Genomic DNA, 21,327 nt, shown 5'->3' with positions numbered 1-21,327 from the left:
TTTTCCATAAAAACTGTAAATTACTATTTGTCCTTTTATCAATTTTTGTCTCACCGTTTAAAGCCCAGGATACAAGAAGATAGTAGGTATCATTTAAGAGATTTGAGGTAAATATGAGGGGTTTAGCAGTAGTGAGGAGCTCAGCAGCAGGTGTGAAAGCTGATCTGGTTTGGTAGTATTATGGTTTGGTGGTTGGTCCTGTGGAAGACTGGTGGCGGAATGTGGCTTTATTTTATTTGATAATTCTTGGGCTCTGGCAGTAATGGGAAAGCTACGGTTTGACAGCAGTGAAGGCAAGGCATGGCAATATTGTAGGCAAGGGGAGGAACAAGACTTTGAGATAATTAAAGAATGTACCAGGGTCTGTCAGCAAGAAGTGGGGCAGGTCCACAGATGTAGTAGAGTTCAGGAGGGTACAAGGGTCTGGAGGACTGGTGGAAAGCGGGAATTTCTAGTGCACTGTGCGGCAGTCTCAGGGTCCGGAAATACTGGAGGTTGGGATCCCATGTGTCTGTGAGCACTGGCAGAAATATCGGTGTGTGGGAGTCTTGCAAGGTAACTTTGGGAGGGGGTAACAGGAGATGGTTTCCAGGATTTGGAAGCACCAGGATGAAGGTCTCAATGTCTGGAATAATTGAAATGGTGCAGGGGGATGCAGGTGGCAGGGTGGGGTGAAGCTCAAGAGAATGTGGTCCAATCTGCTTGGCCTTTTCCTCGCCGTCAGTTTTTAGAAACATAGAAGATAGGAGCAGCAGTAGGCCATTCGGCCCCTCGAGCCTGCTCCGCCATTCAATGCGATCATGGCTGATCATTCAAATCCAATACCCTGTCCCTGCTTTGTCCCCATATCCCTTGATCCCTTTAGCCTTAAGAAATATATCCAACTTCTTCTTGAATATATTTAATGAATTGGCCTCTACTGCCTTCTGTGGTAGAGAATTTCACAGGTTCACCACTCTCTGGGTGAAGAAATTCCTCCTCATTTCTGTCCTAAATGGCTTGCCCCTTATCCTTAGACTGTGACCCCTGGTTCTGGACTCCCCGACCATTGGGAACATCCTTCCTGCATCTAGTCTGTCCAGTCCTGTCAGAATTTTATAAGTTTCAATGAGATCCCCTCTCATTCTTCTAAACTCCAGCGAGTACAAGCCCAATCGACCCAATCTCTCCTCATACGTCATTCCTGCCATCCCAGGTATCAGCCTGGTGAATCTTCGCTGAACTCCCTCCATGGCAAGAACATCCTTCCTCAGATAAGGCGACCAAAACTGCACACGATACTCAAGATGTGGTCTCACCAAAGCCCTGTACAACTGCAGCAAGACATCCCTGTTCCTGTACTCAAACCCTCTCGCTACAAAGGCCAACATACCATTTGCCTTCTTAACCGCCTGCTGCACCTGCATGCTTACCTTCAGCAACTGGTGCACAAGGACACCCAGGTCTTGTTGCACTTCCCCTTCTACCAATCTATTGCCATTCAGATAATAATCTGCCTTCCTGTTTTTGACACCAAAGTGGATAACCTCGCATTTATCCACGTTATATTGCATCTGCCATGCTTCTGCCCAATCACCCAACCTGTCCAAATTATCCTGGAGTTTCTCGGCATCCTCCTCACAGCACACACGTCCACCCAGCTTTGTGTCATCTGCAAACTTGGAGATATTACATCTAGTTCCCTTGTCTAGATCATTAATATATATTGTGAATAGCTGGGGTCCAAGGACCGATCCCTGCGGTACCCCCCTAGTCACTGCCTGCCACTCGGAAAAAGACCCGTTTATTCCAACTCTTTGCTTTCTGTCTGCCAACCAGTTCTCTATCCAAGTCAATACCTTGCCCCCAATCCCATGTGCCTTAACTTTACATGCTAATCTCTTATGCGGGACCTTATTGAAAGCCTTTTGAAAGTACAAATACACCACATCCACTGGTTCTCCCTTATCTGTTTTACCAGTTATATCCTCAAAATATTCCAGTAGTCAAGCACGATTTACCTTTTGTAAATCCATGTTGACTTTGTCCAATCCTGTCACTGTTTTCCAAGTGCTCTGCTATTACATCTTTTATAATGGACTCTAGCATTTTCCCCACTACCGATGTCAGGCTTACCGGTCTGTAATTGCCTGTTTTCTCTCTACCACCTTTTTTGAATAGTGGGGTAACATTAGCTACCCTCCAATCCATGGGTACTGTTCCAAATTCCATCGAATGTTGGAAGATGATCAGCAATGCATATACTATTTCTAAGGCCACTTCCTTAAGTACCCTAGGATGCAGATTATCAGGCCCTGGGGATTTATCGGCCTTCAATCCCATCAATTTCCCTAACACCATTTCCCTACAAATATTGATTTCTTTCAGTTCCTCCCTTTCATCAGACCCTATGTTCCCCGACATCTCTGGGAGGTTATTTGTGTCCACCTTTGTGGAGACAGAACCAAAATATGTATTTAATTGGCCTGCCATTTCTTTGTTCCCCATTATAAATTCCCCTGATTCTGACTGCAAGGGACCTACGCTTGACTTCACCAATCTTTTTCTCTTCACATATCTATAAAAGCTTTTACAGTCAGTTTTTATGTTCACTGCAAGCTTACTCTCATATTCTATTTTCCCCTTCTTAATTAATCCCTTTGTCCTCCTTTGTTGAATCCTAAACTGCTCCCAATCCTCAGGTTTACTGCTTTTTCTGGCCAATTTATATGTCCTCTCCTTGGGTCTTATGTTATCCCTAATTTCCCTTGTTAGCCACGGTTGAGTCACCTTTTTTGTTTTATTTTTATGCCAAACTGGGCTGAACAAATTCTGTAGTTCATCCATGCGGTCTTTGAATGTTTGCTGTTGCCTAACCACCGTCAACCCTTTGAGTGACATTCCCCAATCAATCCTACCCAACTCGCGCCTCATACCATCATAGTTTCCTTTATTTAAATTCAGGACCCTAGTCTCTGAGTCAACTACTTCACTCTCCATCTTAATGAAGAATTCTATCATATTATGATCGCTCTGACCCAAGGGGCCTCGTACAACAAGATTGCTAATTAATCCTTTCTCATTACATAATACCCAGTCTAAGATGGCCTGATCTCTAGTTGGTTCCTCGACATATTGGTCCAGGAAACCATCCTGCAAACACTCCAGGAATTCCTCCTCCACAGTATTGTTACTAATTTGGTTAGCCCAATCTATATATAGATTAAAGTCACCCATGATGACTGCTGTGCCCTTATTGCACTCTTCTCTAATTTCCCTTTTAATGCCATCCCCAACCTCCGCATTACTGTTTGGAGGTCTATATACCACTCCCACGAACGTTTTCTGCCCCTTGGTATTTCTCAGTTCTACCCATACAGGTTCATCATTAGAGCTAATGTCCTTCCTTGCAATTGTGTTAATCCCCTCTTTAACCAGCAATGCTACCCCACCTCCCTTTCCTTTTTGCCTATCTTTCCTGAATATTAAATACCCCTGGATGTTGAGTTCCCAGCCTTGGCCACCCTGGAGCCATGTTTCCGTAATCCCAATCAAATCATATTCATTTACCTCTATTTGCGCAGCTAATTCATCCATCTTATTACGAATGCTCCTCGCATTAAGACACAAAGCCTTCAGGCTTGTTTTTTTAACACTCTTAGACCTATTAGAATTATTATTTACTGTGGCCATGTTTGATTTAAACCGTTGATTTCTCTGACTGCCACCTTTGTTTTTCTCCTTCCTATTTTTTGCTTTTATCCTTGTTTCCCTTTCCTCTGTCTCCCTGCTCAGGTTCCCAACCCCCTGCCATTTTAGTTTAAACCCTCCCCCAGAGCACTAGCAAACACTCCCCCTAGGACATCGGTCCCGGCCCTGCCCAGGTGCAAAACATCCGGTTTGTACTGGTCCCACCTCCCCCAGAACTGGTTCCAATGTCCCAGGAATTTGAATCCCTCCCCCTTGCACCATTCCTCTAGCCACGTATTCATCTGAAATATCCTTCTATTTCTACTCTGACTAGCACGTGGCAATGGTAGCAATCCTGAGATTACTACCTTTGAGGTCCTATTTTTTAATTTACCTCCTAAGTCCCTATATTCAGCTTTTAGGACCTCATCCCATTTTTTACCTATATCATTGGTACCTATATGCACCACAACAACTGGCTGTTCACCCTCCCCTTCCAAAATGTTCTGCAGCCACTCGGAGACATCCATGACCCTTGCACCAGGGAGGCAACACACCATCCTGGAGTCTCGTTTGCGGCTGCAGAAACGCCTATCTATTCCCCTTAAAATAGAATCCCCTATTACTATAACTCTACCCCTCTTTTTCCTCCTGCCCTGTGCAGCAGAACCACCCCTGGTGCCAGGAAGTTGGCTGCTGCTGCTTTCCCCTGATAAGGCATCCCCCCCAACAGTATTCAAAGTGGTATATCTGTTTGAGAGGGGGATGTCCACCGGGGACTCCTGCACTACATGCCTGCGCCTACTACTCTGCCTGTTGGTCACCCATTCCCTTTCTGCCTGTGCAACCTTTGCCTGCGGTGTGACCAACTGCTTAAACGTGATATCCACGACGTCCTCAGCATCGCGAACGGTCCAGTATATATCCAATCACAGCTCCAGCGCTGCAATGCGGTCTGCCAGTAGCTGCAGCTGGATACACTTCCTGCACACATGGTCGTCAGGGACACAGGAAGTGTCCCTGAGTTCCCACATAGCGCAGGAGGAGCATACCACGGGGCCGAGCTCTCCTGTCATGACTTACCCTTTAATTAATTCAAATTAAATTAAATCAATCCCACCAATTACACTACAGTTAAATGATATACTTCAGGGCCCTGGTTTACCAACAGTCCCCGCTACACCACAGAGAGCTTAGAAACTATAAACCACAGAGTTTAAGTTTAAAAAAAGTTTAACAATGAAAACTGGTATTACTATATTTGCTAACTTCTATGCTAGCAAATACAGTATTTAAAATGGTCTTCATGCTTAAAACCAGCTTCGGGCAGTACCAAATCTGGCAGACCAGGATCTCATGGTGGGGTGGGGGGTGTGGAGTGGGGAATATGATGGCTGGAAAAAGGCCAAGGATGGGCCAGGTGTCTGATCACTGGAGATGGATTGGCCAAAGACATGTCTGGAAACATGACAGAGAAGTATGGGTGGCAACACACCACAGGAGTGCCTGACATCCGGAAGCAGTTTGCAACAAGCCACACTCTCTCACTCTGTCTTTCTTTTTCTATCTCTCTCTGTCACGGTCTTGGTTTCTCTCATGATCTCTCTTTTTCTATCTTTCACTCTCATTCTCTGTTTGTGTGTGTATATCTCATTCTCACACATTCTCTTCTCTCTTATTCTATCTCCCTCTCTCCATGTCTCTGATTCTTTCTCCACATCTCTCTTTCTCCCCATCTGTCTGTCTCTCTCACCTCTCTCACTCTCAGGCAGTGGGAGTGATCCAACAAACAACCTCAAGCAAGCATGGGAGCATGTTCCATAGTGGCCACACTTTTTAATTTGAAAGAAGTATAAAATTGTAAAAAGGTAACTAATATATTAAAAGCACCATTAAACTATAAAAATAATATATCGGACAGAAAAGATTCTGGAGGAAGCTGGGAGGCAAGAATTCGGATTTCAGTAAGCCCCAGATGTGTGGCACTGTGGAATGCACCACCTACCTTGTGGCCACAAACTGGGAGGACTCAAGCAAAGGTAAATATATTATTATATACAAGTAAATTCCAATGTGACAGTCAGGCATCATAGGCAGATGTAACAGAAACAGGTGTGAAAAAAAATTGTTACAGGAAGAAACTGTGAGGCTTAAGGAATTATGTTGAATAATTCCTGTATATTATTTTCAAATTTCATTGTCAGGGTATTGGTGTGAGCGGCAATATCACTATAAGTAAAATAAATTATTTTCTACTACTACAATCGATTAGAATCAAACCAAATCTGATAGTTAAGATGAAAAACATGAAGACTATGAAATTCTGACTTTTACTAGCAAAATTGTCTTGGTTAGAATATTGACTGGAAATGCAATCATTTTATTAGGCACAATACTGGTAATCAAGCCCAGTCATTTTACATAGATAATATATGGGTTTGATGATGTGTATGTCTTAGCCATTCAGACTTAAATCTAAAACAAGAATATACTGTAATGATACAAAAGCAAAATACTGCGGATGCTGGAAATCTGAAAAAAAAATGTCCCCTTACCATCTCCTTTTGTTTTGTACAATCAGACCTTTTGTCCTTTAATCACTCCAGCCTTCCACCCTATCACAGACCTTCCCTTTTGTTCTTTCCTTCCCTCCGGCCTTTCCCTGCCCCTGCACTTGTTTAAAATCTGTTACATCTCTAACTTTTTCCAGTTCTGACAAAAGGTCATTGACCTGAAACATTGGGCTCGATTTTCCAAGCCCCGAGGAGGCGGGCATGGAGGCGGGACAGCACGGAAAATCGGAGAAATTGGGGGCGGGTGGCAAACCCGCCCCCATCCTGCCTCCGTGCCCTTTTGCCAGGAGGCGGGAGGATGTGCAGCTTCGGGTCCCGTCTCCTGGAGGCGGGAAAGGCTTTTAATCCTTTTAACTGCCTGTTAACAGGTAGTTAACAGGCAGAAAAAGGAATTAGTGCCATTTTACCTTCACAGGTGAAGGCTTCCCGACCTCGGAGAACCCTGCCGGGTTGGAGGAGACGTGGAGGAGGTCTGCAGCGGTCGGAGGCACCTGGAAGTAAGGTGTAGAGGTGAGTGATGGGTGCAAGTGTGGAGTGATAAGTATGCAAGGTGAGTGATAAGTTTAAAAAGGTGTTCACTTACCTTTTTTTACTTCTATAGCCTTTAGCCGTGCTGGATTGGGAGAGCGGACATCCACCTTGTCGATTTCAGGTAATGGCTGATAGAGTCATAGAGTTATACAGCACAGAAAGAGGCCCTTCGGCCCATCGTGTCTGCGCCGTCCATCAATCCCTGTCCAGTCTAATCCCATTTTCCAGCATTTGGTCCATAGCCTTGAATGCAGTGGCATTTCAAGTGCTCATCCAAATGCTTCTTGAATGTTGTGAGGGTTCCTGCCTCTACCACCCTTTCAGGCAGTGAGTTCCAGATTCCAACCACCCTCTGGGTGAAAAAGTTCCTCCTCAAATCCCCTCTAAATCTCCTGCCCCTTACCCTGAATCTATGCCCCCTTGTTATTGACCCCCCTACTAAGGGGAAAAGTTCCTCTTTATCTACCCTATCTATGCCCCTCATCATTTTGTACACCTCAATCAGGTCCCCCCTCAGCCTTCTTTGCTCCAAGGAAAACAACCCTGTTTAGTCTTTCTTCATAGCTGAGGCGCTCCATCCCAGGTAACATCCTGGTGAATCTTCTCTGCACCCTCTCCAAAGCAATCACATCCTTCCTATAGTGAGGCGACCAGAACTGCACACAGTACTCCAGCTGTGGCCTCACCAGCGTTTTGTACAGCTCCATCATAACCTCCCTGCTCTTATATTCTATGCCTCGGCTAATGAAGGCAAGTATCCCATATGCCTTTTTAACCACCTTATCTACCTGTTCCGCAGCCTTCAGGGATCTATGTACATGTACACCAAGGTCCCTCTGACCCTCTGTACTTCCTAGGGTCCTACCACTCATTGTGTATTCCCTTGCCTTATTTGTCCGTCCAAAATGCATCACCTCGCACTTTTCAGGGTTAAATTCCATTTGCCACTTTTCCGCCCATCTGACCAACCCGTTTATATCGTCCTGTAGCCTGAGGCTTTCCTCCTCGCAATTTACCACCCCACCAATTTTCGTGTCATCCGCGAACTTACTGATCATACCTTTTATATTCTCATCCAAATCATTTATGTAGATCACAAACAGCAAGGGACCCAGCACCGATCCCTGAGGTACCCCACTGGACACAGGCTTCCAGTCACAAAAGCAACCTTCGACCATCACCCTCTGCCTCCTGCCACTCAGCCAGTTTAGGATCCAACGCGCCAAGGCACCCTGGATCCCATGGGCTCTTACCTTCTTGACCAGTCTCCTATGCGGGACTTTGTCAAAAGCTTTGCTGAAGTCCATGTAAACCACATCCACAGCATTTCCCTCATCCACACACCTAGTCACCCCCTCGAAAAATTCAATCAGATTTGTCAGACATGATTTACCCTTGACAAAGCCATGCTGACTATCCCTGATTAATCCTTGCCTCTCCAAGTGGAGACTAATTTTGTCCCTCAGAATTTTTTCCAATAATTTCCCTACCACAGATGTTAGGCTCACTGGCCTGTAATTCCCTGGTTTATCCCTGCTACCCTTCTTGTATAATGGTACTACGTTAGCTGTTCTCCAGTCCTCTGGTACATCCCCTGTGGCCAGAGAGGTTCTGAAAATTTGTGTCAGAGCCCCTGCAATCTCCTCCTTTGCCTCATACAACAGCCTGGGATACATCTCGTCCGGGCCTGGGGATTTATCCACTTTTTGGCCTGCTAAAACCGCTAGTACCTCCTCCCTCTCGATGCTAATATGTTCAAGTATGTCACAGTCCCCTTGCCCGATTTCTATGTCTACATCGTCTTTCTCCATAGTGAACACAGATGCAAAAAATTCATTTAAAACCCCGCCTACATCATCTGGCTCTACACACAGATTGCCACTTTGGTCCCTAATGGGCCCTACCCTTTCCCTGGTTATCCTCTTGCCCTTAATATACTTATAAAACATCTTAGGATTTTCCTTTATTTTGCTCGCCAGTGTTATTTCATGGCCCCTCCTCGCCCTCCTAATTTCTTTTTTAAGTATGCCCCTGCACTTTTTATACTCCTCTAGGGCTTCCTCCGTCTTTAGTAACTGCCAAAAGCCCCCCTTTTTTTCCTAATGCATTTTTGTATATCCCTTGTCATCCAAGGTTCCCTTTGCTTGTTGGTCCCACCCTTGACCTTTACAGGAACATGTTGGTGTTGTACTCTCTCTATTTCCCTTCCGAAAGTCTCCCACTGTTTTGATGTGGATTTTCCTATAAGTAGCTGCTCCCAGTCCACTTTGGCCAGATCCTGCCTTATCATATTAAAATCGTCCTTCCCCCAATTTAGAACCCTTATTTCCGGGCCGTCTTTGTCTTTTTCCATGACCACCTTAAATCTCACCGAATTATGGTCACTGTCGCCAAAATGCTCTCCTACTGACACTTCCACCACTTGCCCGGCTACATTCCCTAGAATTAGGTCCAGTACCGCCCCCTCTCTTGTAGGACGTTCTACATGTTGACTCAAAAAGCTCTCCTGGATGCACTTTAAGAATTCTGCACCCTCTAAGCCTTTCACACTCTGACTATCCCAATTAATATTGGGGAAGTTGAAATCCCCCACTATTATTACCCTATTATTTTCGCACTTCTCTGAGATTTGCCTACATATCTGTTCCTCTATCTCCCCCTGACTGTTTGGGGACCTATAGTACACTCCCAGCAAAGTGCTTGCCCCTTTTTTGTTTTTAAGTTCTACCCATATGGCCTCATTAGAGGAACCCGCTAATATATCATCCCTCCTTACAACAGTAATTGACTCCTTAATTAATATTGCAACACCCCCTCCCCTTTTACACCCACCTCTGTCTCGCCTGAAGATTCTATACCCCGGAATATTGAGCTGCCAGTCCTGACCCTCCCTCAACCATGTCTCCGTGATAGCAACAGTATCGTACTCCCATGTGTTCAACAACAACTTCAGTTCATCCACCTTGTTTGCAAGACTCCTTGCATTAAAATAAATGCCTTCCAGCCTTGCCATATTCCCTTTTGCCTTCACATATTTGCCCTGCCTTCCCAGCTGACTTGTTTTTTCCTCCATATTTGGCTGTAAATCACCCCCTACTGTAGCTCCACTCTGTATCCCATCCCCCTGCCAAGTTAGTCCCCCTCCGATCCATCAGACATCTGAAATTTACTTTTTTACAATGTTTTTTCAGTCCTCACCACAAAAACTAATCAAACAAAAGAGAATGTCAGTGTTTGACAGCTTCACAGAGCTGTCAAACGCTGCCATTTCTTCTTTCAAGAAGTCTTGACAGATAGCACATCTGACGTTGATGTGATCTGTCAGTGACTTCTTCCCTAATTGGTTTGCTGAGCCCGCAGGGCGGGCTTAACAAGCTCAATCAGGGGAAAATCCCTCTGAATGGTCAGGCGAGAATGGAGGCGGGACATTGACACGACAAACAGCAGTCCCGCCTCCAAGTCGCCTCCATTGACAAAATCTGGCCCATTAACTCTGTTTCTCTCTCCACAGATGCTGCCTGACCTGCTGAGTATTTCTGGCATTTTCTGTTTTTATTTTATATACTGTAATGATAACTTCTATAAAGATCATACATATAATGCTATTAAAATATCAAGAAAGCGCAGCATCAATAAATGGATATGTTTTCTTCAATATACATAAAGAAGTTCCCAAGAAATCAGGAGAAAATTCAGAAAAATAAGCACTAAAAAGAAACTGAAAAAATAATGAAAGGATAATAGACAAAAAAGCTTCTGCTCCTTTAACAGCTCCTTCTCACCTTTAGCTTTCCCGTTTACCTACTCTGGATGGGTGATCGACACGCACAGCACAATCCTGTTCTAACAGATTAGAAATCACACTGGGGTCATTAAAACCTAAAGGGTCAGCAGGAAGATTGTACACTCTGCTAATGGATCAGTAATCCACTTAATGGGATCTCTGCTCCATGTTCTGACCATTGCATGTACCTTTTATGCCAGCGGGATCAATCCTTGAGAGTGATATTATTATGTGAATGTTTAATACATTCATATCAACTTCATCTCTGCTATTTTAACACAAGCATTAACCCGTTTAAAACAAAAGGATTAATGCTCCTAACAAAACAGAGGAAAGAAGAATTTGAGGTGAACACAGTGAAGGGATGATTCCGTGATTTGGTGTTCCCAGTGGGGAGTGTCACTCACCAGGAGCATATCTTAGGAAATCTCAAGTTTTTCCATCCATTAAAATTAAATTTAAATTTGAATTAAAATGAATGGACTGAAAACCAGAGGTGCACACCCAAGATTTCTCAGGGTGCTCCCCACACTAAGAGCACCAAATCACAGAATCAGCCCTTAAATGTTTATACAATAATAATGCTCACAGTAATTTACAAGCTTAAATGTCACTTTCTGTACATTAAAATAACACATCGGAACTCTCTTATTACTTCAAACTTTAGATAAACTAGTTTTAGAACATTATTTCAGGTATCCATTCTTATCTATCTAATCGTAACCAGAGAATCACCTGCAACGGCTTCTCTTTCTGCTCCTGCATCGTTCCCTCTGGTGTCCCCCAAGAATCTATCCTTGGCCCCTTCCTATTTCTCATCTACATGTTGCCCCTTGGTGACATCATCCGAAAACACAGCGTCAGTTTCCACATGTATGTTGACGACACCCAACCCTACCTCACTACCTCTTCTCTCGACCCCTCCACGGTGTCTAAATTGTCAGACTGCTTGTCTGACATACAGTTCTGGATGAGCAAAAATTTTCTCCAATTAAATACTGAGAAGACCGAAGCCATTGTTTTCGGTCCCCGCCACAAACTCCGTTCCCGAGCCACTGACTCCATCCCTCTCCCTAACATCTGTCTGAGGCTGAACCACACTGTTCGGAACCTTGGTGTCATATTTGACCCTGAAATGAGCTTCCGACCACATACCAAAGCATAACAAAGACCGCCTATTTCCACCTCTGTAACATTGCCCATCTCCGCCCTTGCCTCAGCTCCTCCGCTGCTGAAACCCTCATCCATGACTTTGTTACCCTCTAGACTTGACTATTCCAACGCACTCCTGGCTGGCCTCCCATATTCCACCCTACGTAAGCTTGAAGTCATCCAAAACTCGGCTGCCCGTGTCCTAACTCATACCAGGTCCCATTTGCCCATCACCCCTGTGCTCGCTGACCTACATTGGCTCCCGGTTAATCAACGCCTCGATTTCAAAATTCTCATCCTTGTTTTCAAATCCCTCCATGGCCTCGCCCCTTTCTATCTCTGTATTCTCCTTCAGCCCCACAACCCCCCCGAGATATCTGCGCTCCTCTAATTCTGCCCTCTTGAGCGTCCCTGATTATAATCGCTCAACCATTGGCGGCTGAGCCTTCTGTTGCCTAGGCCTTAAGCTCTGGAATTCCCTGCCTAAACCTGTCCGCCTCGCTACCTCTCTTTCCTCCTTTAAGACGCTCCTTAAAACCTACCTCTTTGACCAAGCTTTTGGTCACCTGCCCTAATTTATACTTATGTGGATCGGTGTCAAATATTTTGTCTTAAAATACTCCTGTGTGGTGCCTTGGGACGCTTTACTATGTTAAAGGTGCTATATAAATACAAGTTGTAGTTTTTGTTGTATCACTTCTTGTTCCACTTACAAGTAATTTGCATAACAGTAATTCTACCAATTATAGTAGGTAGGCTATGGATGTTAAATTTAAATAACCTACTGATTCATGTGTAACAGTTTACATCAATATACCCCAGTATTTTCCAAGGAGTACAATTTAAACAGTAAAAAAAAATTCTAATGTGAATTCTGCATAGATTAACCGTTTGACAGATGACATGATTTTTTTTTAAATTAGTTAGAACTTTAGTAATCTTGGGAAATGGGGACCAATTTTCTCAGGCTCCACTGGTGACAGAGCCTCGCCGATCAGAAGTGGGGATTGCAAAATCGGTCATGCAGCCAAGCGCAGCCGATTCACAGCAGGTCAAATTTTTGGAGTGAAGAAAAATGCTGGCATTTTTAAGGCATTGATGGCGAACGCAAGCTTCGTTACAGGTTTCAAAAAGATGTAAATGAATCTGTGGGCTTTTTGTTGCTTTCCAGACGACAATGCTGTTTGTCCATATGACACAGGCTCAGCAGTGCGTGGATGGTATGGTCTGGAGATTGGGGGTAATATATTAGCATGGATTGAGGATTGGTTAACAGACAGAAAATAGAGAGTAGGGAAATACGGATCATTTTTGGGTTGGCAGGCTGTAACTAGTGGGGTGCCGCAAGGATCAGTGCTTGGGCCTCAGCTATTTACAATCTAGATCAATGACTTAGATGAGGGGACTGAGTGTAATGTATCCAAGTTTGCTGATGATACAAAGCTAGGTGGGAAAGTAAGCTGTGAGGAGGACACAAAGAGGCTGCAAAGTGATGTAAACAGGTTAAGTGAGTGGGCAAGAAATTGGCAGATAGAGTATAATGTGGGGAAATGTGAAATTATCCACTTTGGTAGGAAGAATAGAAAAGCAGAGTATTTTTTTAAAAAGGTGAGAGATTGGGAAATGTTGTTGTTCAGAGGGATTTGGATGTCCTTCTACATGAATCACAGAAAGTTAACAAGTAGGTACAGCAAAAATTAGGAAGGCAAATGGTATGTTAGCCTTTATTGCAAGGGGGTTGGAGTACAAGTGTAAGGAAGTCTTGCTACAATTATATAGGACTTTAGTGAGACCACACCTGGAGCACTGTGTACAGTTTTGGTCTCCTTACCTAAGGAAGGATATACTTGCCTTACAGGCAGTGCAACAAAGGTTCACTAGATTGATTCCTGGGATGAGAGGATTATCCTATGAGGAGAGATTGAGTAGAATGGGCCTATATTCTCTGGAGTTTAGAAGAATGAAAGGTGATCTCATTGAAACGTATAAAATTCTTAGAGGGTTTGACAGGGTAGATGCTGAGAGGTTGTTTCCCCTGGCTGGAGAGTCTAGGACTAGGGGTCAGAGTCTCAGGATAAGGGGTCAGCCATTTAGGACTGAGATGATGAGAAATCTCTTCACTCAGAGGGTTGTGAATCTTTGGAAATCTCTAGAGGGCTGTAGATGCTCAATTGTTGACTATATATAAGACTGAGATTGACAAAGTTTTGGACACTAAGGGAATCAAGGGATTTGGGGATAGTGTGGAAAAGTGGAGTTCAGGTAAAAGATCAGCCATGATCTTATTGAGGCTCGAGGGGACATATGGCCTACTCCTGCTCCTATTTCTTATGTTCTTATGGAAAATAGGCTTCTTAAAACTAAGCATCATTGGTAAAAATTATTCGTTTTTGCATATCATCTTGCCTTATTGATACATTCATTTTAATACTGTTTATGTATTATTATTTGTAAATAAAAGTCTTGCAGTACAAAGCATATTTCTTTCATCTGTCTTCCTTCCAGCTACTACTTCAAATCCAACAATCAAAATGGCCAGGATGGGAATTCATTTGAGAGTTCCAATGCTGCTCCTAGATTTGGAGAAAGAATAGCAGCTCCTAAGGGGACAGAAGGGCTGGTGCGATTGTACCTCATACATTATGTACATACCTATCTTTACTTCAGGGCCCACTGACTCAGACATGGGCATGTCTTTGGCACATCCACTTCACAAAGGGGATGCCACACAGCTATTCCATCTCTTGAAGGCCGAACTGCAGGCAAGTTGCACCACAGGGATGGTTTTAATGTGGGTGTGCAATAAAGTGTTGTGCTACTGTATCCTTGCTGGCAAATGTCATGTATGCAAAATCAGTCAGTTGACCATCCAAAGATGCATCAAGCAAATGACAGAGCCCTTGTCTGCAGGGGCAATATGTTTTTCAATTTTCCTGTGGAAAGGAGGCATTGGCTCAATGAAGCACAGAACATTCCCTAGGTACCAAGGTTCATAGAATTACATAGAATTGACAGCACAGAAACAGGCCATTCGACCCAACTGGTCTTTGCTGGTGCTTATGCTCCACATGAGCCTCCTCCCGTCCCACCTCATCTAATCCTATCAGCATATCCATCTATTCCCTTCTCCGTCATGTACATATCTAGCTGCCCTTTGAATGCATCTATGTTATTCACCTCAACCACTCCAAGTGGTACAGTAGCAAGTTCCACATTTTAACTACTTTCTGGATAAAGAAGTTTCTCCTGAATTCCTTATTGATTTATTAGTGACTATCTTATATTTGTGTCCTCTATACTACCTGTGGCATACCTGCAATTGATGCAAACCACCTTTCTAAACTTTATTCTTAATATTTAAAAAGATCCCAAGTGATCCATTGAAACCACCTTTATAATTTTACTGTTAGTAAAGAGTTGAGTTTCAGGTCGGCCCTTCACCAACATCTAGCATTTCATTAGAATATATCTTTTCAAATAGATCTATAAGTCTGCAGCAGTATAACTCAGTGATATTTGTTCTCAACTAGATAATGGTGTCAAACCAGTGCTTGCAGTATAAAGACATCATAAGACTGTGAGACTAGGGATGGGTATTTAATTCATGCCTGCAATTTCTAACTCCTCTACAAAGAAAGTAAATTCTCAGCTCCTTACTATTAGTTAGGACTAAGAACTAACTAACAAAGCTGATAAAATGCCTCTTACTATCTCAGGAAATTGAAAAAAATATATTTGTGAGAAAATGCATAGAAGCAGATAAAATGCCCTGTGAAAGTGGTTATCCCCTATCTAATGACCCAGCCACAGATGGAAGTCAGAGAAGGAAACAAATCAAAATTGGCCAAAAACAATCACAAAATTATGCTGAAAATGTACAGAATGCCAGGATTTGTAGTACAACAATGCATGAAACTGAAAAATGGAGCAAAGTATAATTATTCATTTAGTACATTACTGCAATTTCAAACCTACCACTTTTTATGATTTGTTAGTTCTTTTTATCAATTTTAGCTTTAATTGTATTGAAAGGGTATTGGAACATTTTCTAACTTGCATGTGTGAACTATAGTAAATTTCCCTTGTATAGATTATAGGTAGGAATATCACAATTTGATTATACTAACTAGTGTAGCAAGTATACACAGTACCTGCAGTTAAGGGTCATTCTTTTATAGGTATATAATAACTGCAATGTAATTGCAATGGCTTACTAGCCAAAGTAATGCCATGCATTATAAAGTATTTTGTGTGAACACAATATAACATTTTCATCACATCCATCAATTACTTTGAAAAAGATATTACCCAACACCTGTTGCATTACTTACATTACATCCTTGTGGTCAGGTTTCAGCCATACTGCTAAGGTAAATGAACTTCCAAACCCAAGGTTTTGAAGAGGAGGTGTAGTGTAACAATCTGTTTGATTCCAAAATATAAAGCTAGTGGTATTCCTTGAAGACCCTGGTCGCAAATAATTTTTGTCCTCAGTGACACAAGTGCCTAAGCCTCTGGAGAAAAGATTGGCAAAGGAGGGAGTGAAAGATCTATAAGGGCACTCTTGACTGCAGAATTGCTGGGTACAGGACAATATGCTTTCCACAGCAGTTGTGCTAAGACAGAATGTGTTCTTCACTGGCAATCCACAGGTTGCCTGAGATGGCACAGTAGACACATTTTTGTATGCTCCTATGTTTTCAAGCCTTGGGAAATATCCCTGCGAATTGACAAATCTTGACAAAATGTAACATATAAATAAAAGAACTTCAGTTACATAAAACACTGCAACACCCTTTCTTAGTAAAAGGCAGGTCATTCTTGATAGCAGAGAATCCTCTTGATAAAGTGAAATTAAATGCTTGACAGTGGAAGGTGACATCTTCACCCACCAGGAGTCCAAGACTGTGAGTGCAGAGTTCAAAGTTCAGCAATTGAGTTGTGCCCTGAATTAGACACCATTCCCACTAGGATGCAATACTCCTCTGGACATAAAACAATTGGCATTTGTGAATTCAGTTCATCAAGTTGTCGTTAGGAGTCTGTAGAAGATTTGAACAAAATAGTTGAGTTATGTAATAAAATAAAGTTCCGTTTTTTTTTTACAATTGTCTTATAAAAATATAATTCTGTTGAAAAGTTAAGTTTTGCACTACAATATTTTAGCACTATTTGCAGAAAACTCTAGGGTGCAAACAGACCTTTAGTCTAAAAATACGGCTTTCGACAAGGTAAGCTGAAAATCTAGTGTAACTATTACTTCCATTTTAATTGCACACAGCGATTAAATTGCAAAGTGTACAAAACTTCTATCATTAATACATTTACTTTCAACGTGATTTCCCACAAGTAAATTCAAGTTAATATCAACATAATGCTGATTTATATTAAAAGATCATTTTTGTAACAATGAATTAATCAACCGTACACTGCAGTCCATATACAGTTTGTCCCTTACCCTAGCTTGCCATTCATGCAGGACCTTAGCCCTCAGTAAGCTGATTACACCACAATGCCATATGGCCTTCACTCACACAAAACTAAAACATTGAAAACAGCATTAAACATAAATTATATTGCCACTGAAAAAGAAAAGAAAATCAATTTGATGCTGGAATGCAACGTTCGGGTCAGATTACTCCATGCTTAAAAAAATATATAAATTAAATGCCAATCCGTCCAACTGCGCAGTTAGACAGAGGAGACTCCGGCTGCTCCCGCTTGCACAGCAATAAGCTATCAAAAGCAGAGGCACGCGCGGCAACTGTCGCTAGGCAACCAGACTGTGGAGCGAGCTGGGTTTCTAGCCTGCTCCGTGCAACAGCAGCTGTGTATGTGTTTAGCAGCGACCTACCTGTACTCTTAATCCGAGCCATAAATGGCGCACCTTAATAATTAAGAAAGCATTTTCAAAGCAAATTATAGTTTAAATATCCCTAACGTTTGATAAAGGGTTTAACTCGTTATTGCCCAACTTTGTTACATGGGGTTTGAGGATTCATTTTCCAAAAAATTGGATTTTGAGAATGTGCAATTAAAAAAAAACGAACCAAAATTAAAGTACAATTTTGTTTCTATAGCTCTATTGAGCATCTGTGTCTGTCTCTTGGTCACGAGTGTGGCCTTCTTATGATGATGGAATTTGGGACTCTTAACCAATTTTCAGAAGTCACTAGTGTCAAAACATCAGTTCTAATGTGACTTGCCTGAATACAACTTCTCAAATTCTTTCTGTACTCCTACTATCTACCAGGGTGATTTTTTTGAGATATCGAATTGCTGTATTTGTTACATCATCTAATGTACAAATTTAACTACAGTGACTGTAGGTAAATCCTGAACTTTGACATTGATGTTATGTCATGGATGATGCCAGAAACTCGCGCCCCGATATTTACGGGGAGGCGGGGAAGGAACGGGGCGCATGAGCGGCCCGGAAATACCGGGAAGGCAGAGGCCCTGCCAAATTTAACCGCAAGACAACATTAGAATGTTTTTACTCCATCTCCCGCCTGGCAACCAGCTAGATTGAGAAGAAATTTACCAATTTAACCCCCTCACCACACCCCCCACCGATCCTCTCCCACCTGTTGTAGCAGTGTTAAAATTCCACCCTAAGCATCAGGTAATCAACACAAGGGCTGCGATTTTACCATAGGCGGCGGGTTGGAGTCGGGTTGGCTGGTCGGTGGTTTCTGGTCCCGCTGCCAGTTTGAGCCACTCTGAAATAACTATTTTGCTTTAACTGGGTTTATTAAGCCCGCCGTGTGCATTACCCGGCCCAATCAGTGGGTTCTGGTCTGCTGCTCGCCTCTGCTGACGTTTTCCATTCAGCTGCATTTAAGGGGCACATGCAGCCTTGTGTTGTTTCATTCACATTCTGCTGCTTCTCACTGTTACTGACAGCGAGATGACTGCTTCAAGTGCCAAGGCTTCTCCAAGATTCGATGATGACTCCCTCCATGCTCTTGGGGAGTGAGAGGGCGTGAAGAGGTTCTGTTTCCCTCAAATGGACGTAGGAAGCCTCCTCAGCAAACCAAGGCAGCCTGGCTGCAAATTGCTGAGGAGGTTAGTGCCAGATCTTTGTACTCACGCACCTGGGTTCAGTGCCGGAAAAGGTTTAATGATTTGCTACGCTCAGCAAAAGTGAGTATAACATCACACTTACCTTCAATCTGCTCCCCATCTCTTCTCATCACCAGCACTCTGCATTGTCAACCTACTCCTGCACATCCCAACTTACCCTTACGTCCCTTCCACCCTTAACCATCCCTCTCTCTCTATGTACAAAATCACTCCACCGTTCTACTATGCACCCCTCACACTCGCTATCATTGTTATGCAATGGCAACAACTAACAACGCACAGGGAGGACCCTTGGTATTGGCACCTCACTCCATCTTTGTCTCCCTCTAAGCATCTATGCTATGGATTCTCTACACACTCCAACATTCTCGCTCAAACTCCACTGTCCAGGAGGAAGAGCTGGAAGACTCCTCAGAGAAAGCTGCAGCTTCTGAGGGTGCAGTGTCAGCAGAAATGAGCGCACCCAGCACCAGCGCAGGGACGCACACCTTGGTGGGTCATTTGTGAGATAGAGTAGTGTTATCATCACAGCTCACAAGTGAGCATCAGCAGACAAGTGGAGACAGGGACAATCAGCGGCCTTGGATGCTCCTAGCTCTGCTCAGCTGCATATGGACGCTGTGCCTCTGGGGCCACCCAGAAAGAGAGCGGTGCTGGAACTTCAGGAACAAGTGCAGGAGTCTCTGACAGGGTTTGTAACCACTGTAACTGTGAGTGTGCAGAGAATGGTGGAATCCATGTCAAACATGAGCAATGCCGTGGTGCACGCAACGGCGTATGTAGGTGCCGCCATGGAAAGGATGGCAACCTCCATGGAGGACATAAATCGCCAGACTCAAATGAACATAGTGACACTTCTAAATAGATGGTTTGCTATGGAGGATAGATGGGCATCTATTGAGGAGAGGAACCAGAGGTACATTGACGTCCCCATTATGAGGACTGTTGGTACAGAGACAGGTCCTCATGGCCCCACTGATGTGCAGCAAGGTGCTCTCCAGCTGCTTGCTAGCAGTGAAGTGCGGGTGACCCATGAGAGGGATGCTGGTGGTCGACAACAAGGAAGTGTGGGCTCCTCTCCAAGCACTCACACTCCCATGCCACCGCGGAGCCCTCGGTCAGAGCCCCAGATTCCTCATCCAACTGAGATGTCCATCTCAGCCCCTGCACAGCACAGGAGGAGCAGACTGTTGCTGAGCCCTCCCAGGCTCCCAAACCCAGAGGACACCCGCCAAAAGCGTTTAAGCAGGCGCAGCATGGAAATGAGCAAGGTGCCTCAACATCTGCTGAAGCCACAGTGGAAGTACCATGTAGAAGCATGCGTAAGAGAAAGTTAACACACAAATAGTCACAAGGGTAGTCACTTGGGTGTTTTGATCTAATACAAAGTGAAGTTTCTCATTGCTATTTCAATTGTAATAAAAAAATGCGATGGCAAAGATTCAAAGAGTTGGCCTTTGTGTGCTCAGAAATGGAAGTTGCACAGTCAGGGGTCAGGGTGCCTTTCATCTGTAATGATGGTGTTGAGAGTGATAACAACCCACAGTTTATTGTACAGATGCTGTATGGTGTGTTAAGAAGGTTGGCCAGATAATCATTTCCATGTGCCAGCCACATGTGTTTGCTGCATAAACTTAAGCGAATCTGGCATGGATTAGTGCAGCCCTTGCCTCAAGGCCAGCAATGTGCTCACGTGCTAGTGGAACTGGCACATCCACCTCCGCAAGGTCTTCCTCGTCTGCTGCCTCCTCCTCTTGCTCCTCCTCTTCCTCTGAGGAGGCTGTGCACTGAGCCACTTGTTCCTCAGGCAGTGGTAAGCCACACTACTGTGCGATGTTGTGCAGGGCACAGCAGAGCACGATGATTCTGGAGACCCTGGTTGATAGGTACCGTAGGGCTCCACCAGATCTGTCGTGGCATCTGAATCGCATTTTGAGCAAGCCAATGGTTTGCTCTATGATGCTTCTGGTGGAAACGTGGCTCACATTGTAGCGCTCCACAAATTCATTTGATGGCCTGCTCATCGGTGTCATTAGCCATGTCTTCAGGGGATAGCCCTTGTCTCCAAGTAGCCATCAGGAAAGTTGGGTTGGCGGATTGACCAGCTGAGGCACAGTAGACTGCCACAGGATGAACGAGTCATGGCAACTGCCAGGGAACTTGGTGCAAACATGCATAATGTTCTTCGTGTGGTTACACAGCAGCTGGATATTAAAAGAGTGGAAGCCCTTGCGGTTCACAAATACAGCTGGGTTGTGATGGGGTGCCCTAATGGCCACATGTGTGCAGTCTACAATGCCCTGCACCCTTGGGAAGCCTGCCATATTTGCAAAGCCAACCACACGCGCGGTTACACTTGCTTTATCCATGGATAAGTGGATGTATTTGTGTGACTTTGCAAAGACGGCATCAGTAACCTGCGTGATGCAAGTGTGTGCGGCCAACTGGAAGATGCCGCTGATGTCTGCTGCTGATCCCTGGAAGGATCCTGAAGCAAAGTTGAGTGCGGTGGTGACTTTGCCAGCCATGGTA

General features: G+C 43.9%; 1 protein-coding gene across 5 annotated transcripts in view; it reads right to left on the bottom strand.

Moving 5' to 3' along the window:
- The window catches only part of ush2a (Usher syndrome 2A (autosomal recessive, mild)), a 1,396,947-nt gene extending 1,378,493 nt beyond the window's left edge, over positions 1-18,454 (bottom strand). For 2 of the 5 annotated variants that reach the window (XM_085981145.1, XM_085981147.1), the window contains exons 1-2: positions 17,168-17,495; positions 16,041-16,751 (exon numbers count right to left, since the gene is read on the bottom strand). In XM_085981145.1, coding sequence (XP_085837271.1) covers positions 16,041-16,591 — 551 coding nt within the window. In that variant the 5' untranslated portion in view covers positions 16,592-16,751; positions 17,168-17,495. Of the gene's footprint in view, positions 1-16,040; positions 16,752-17,167; positions 17,503-18,362 lie in introns of those variants that run through there. The other 3 variants (XM_085981146.1, XM_085981156.1, XM_085981149.1) reach the window with 3 other exon arrangements.
- Between the last annotated feature and the right edge of the window lie 2,873 nt (positions 18,455-21,327).

Source organism: Somniosus microcephalus, chromosome 3, assembly GCF_052327205.1.
Source record: "Somniosus microcephalus isolate GS21.2 chromosome 3, FLI_Smic_1.0, whole genome shotgun sequence".
In the NCBI taxonomy this organism is placed as follows: Eukaryota; Metazoa; Chordata; class Chondrichthyes; order Squaliformes; family Somniosidae; genus Somniosus; species Somniosus microcephalus.
The sequence above is the reverse complement of the archived record's forward strand: the minus strand, read 5'-3'. Positions and strand labels throughout refer to the sequence as shown.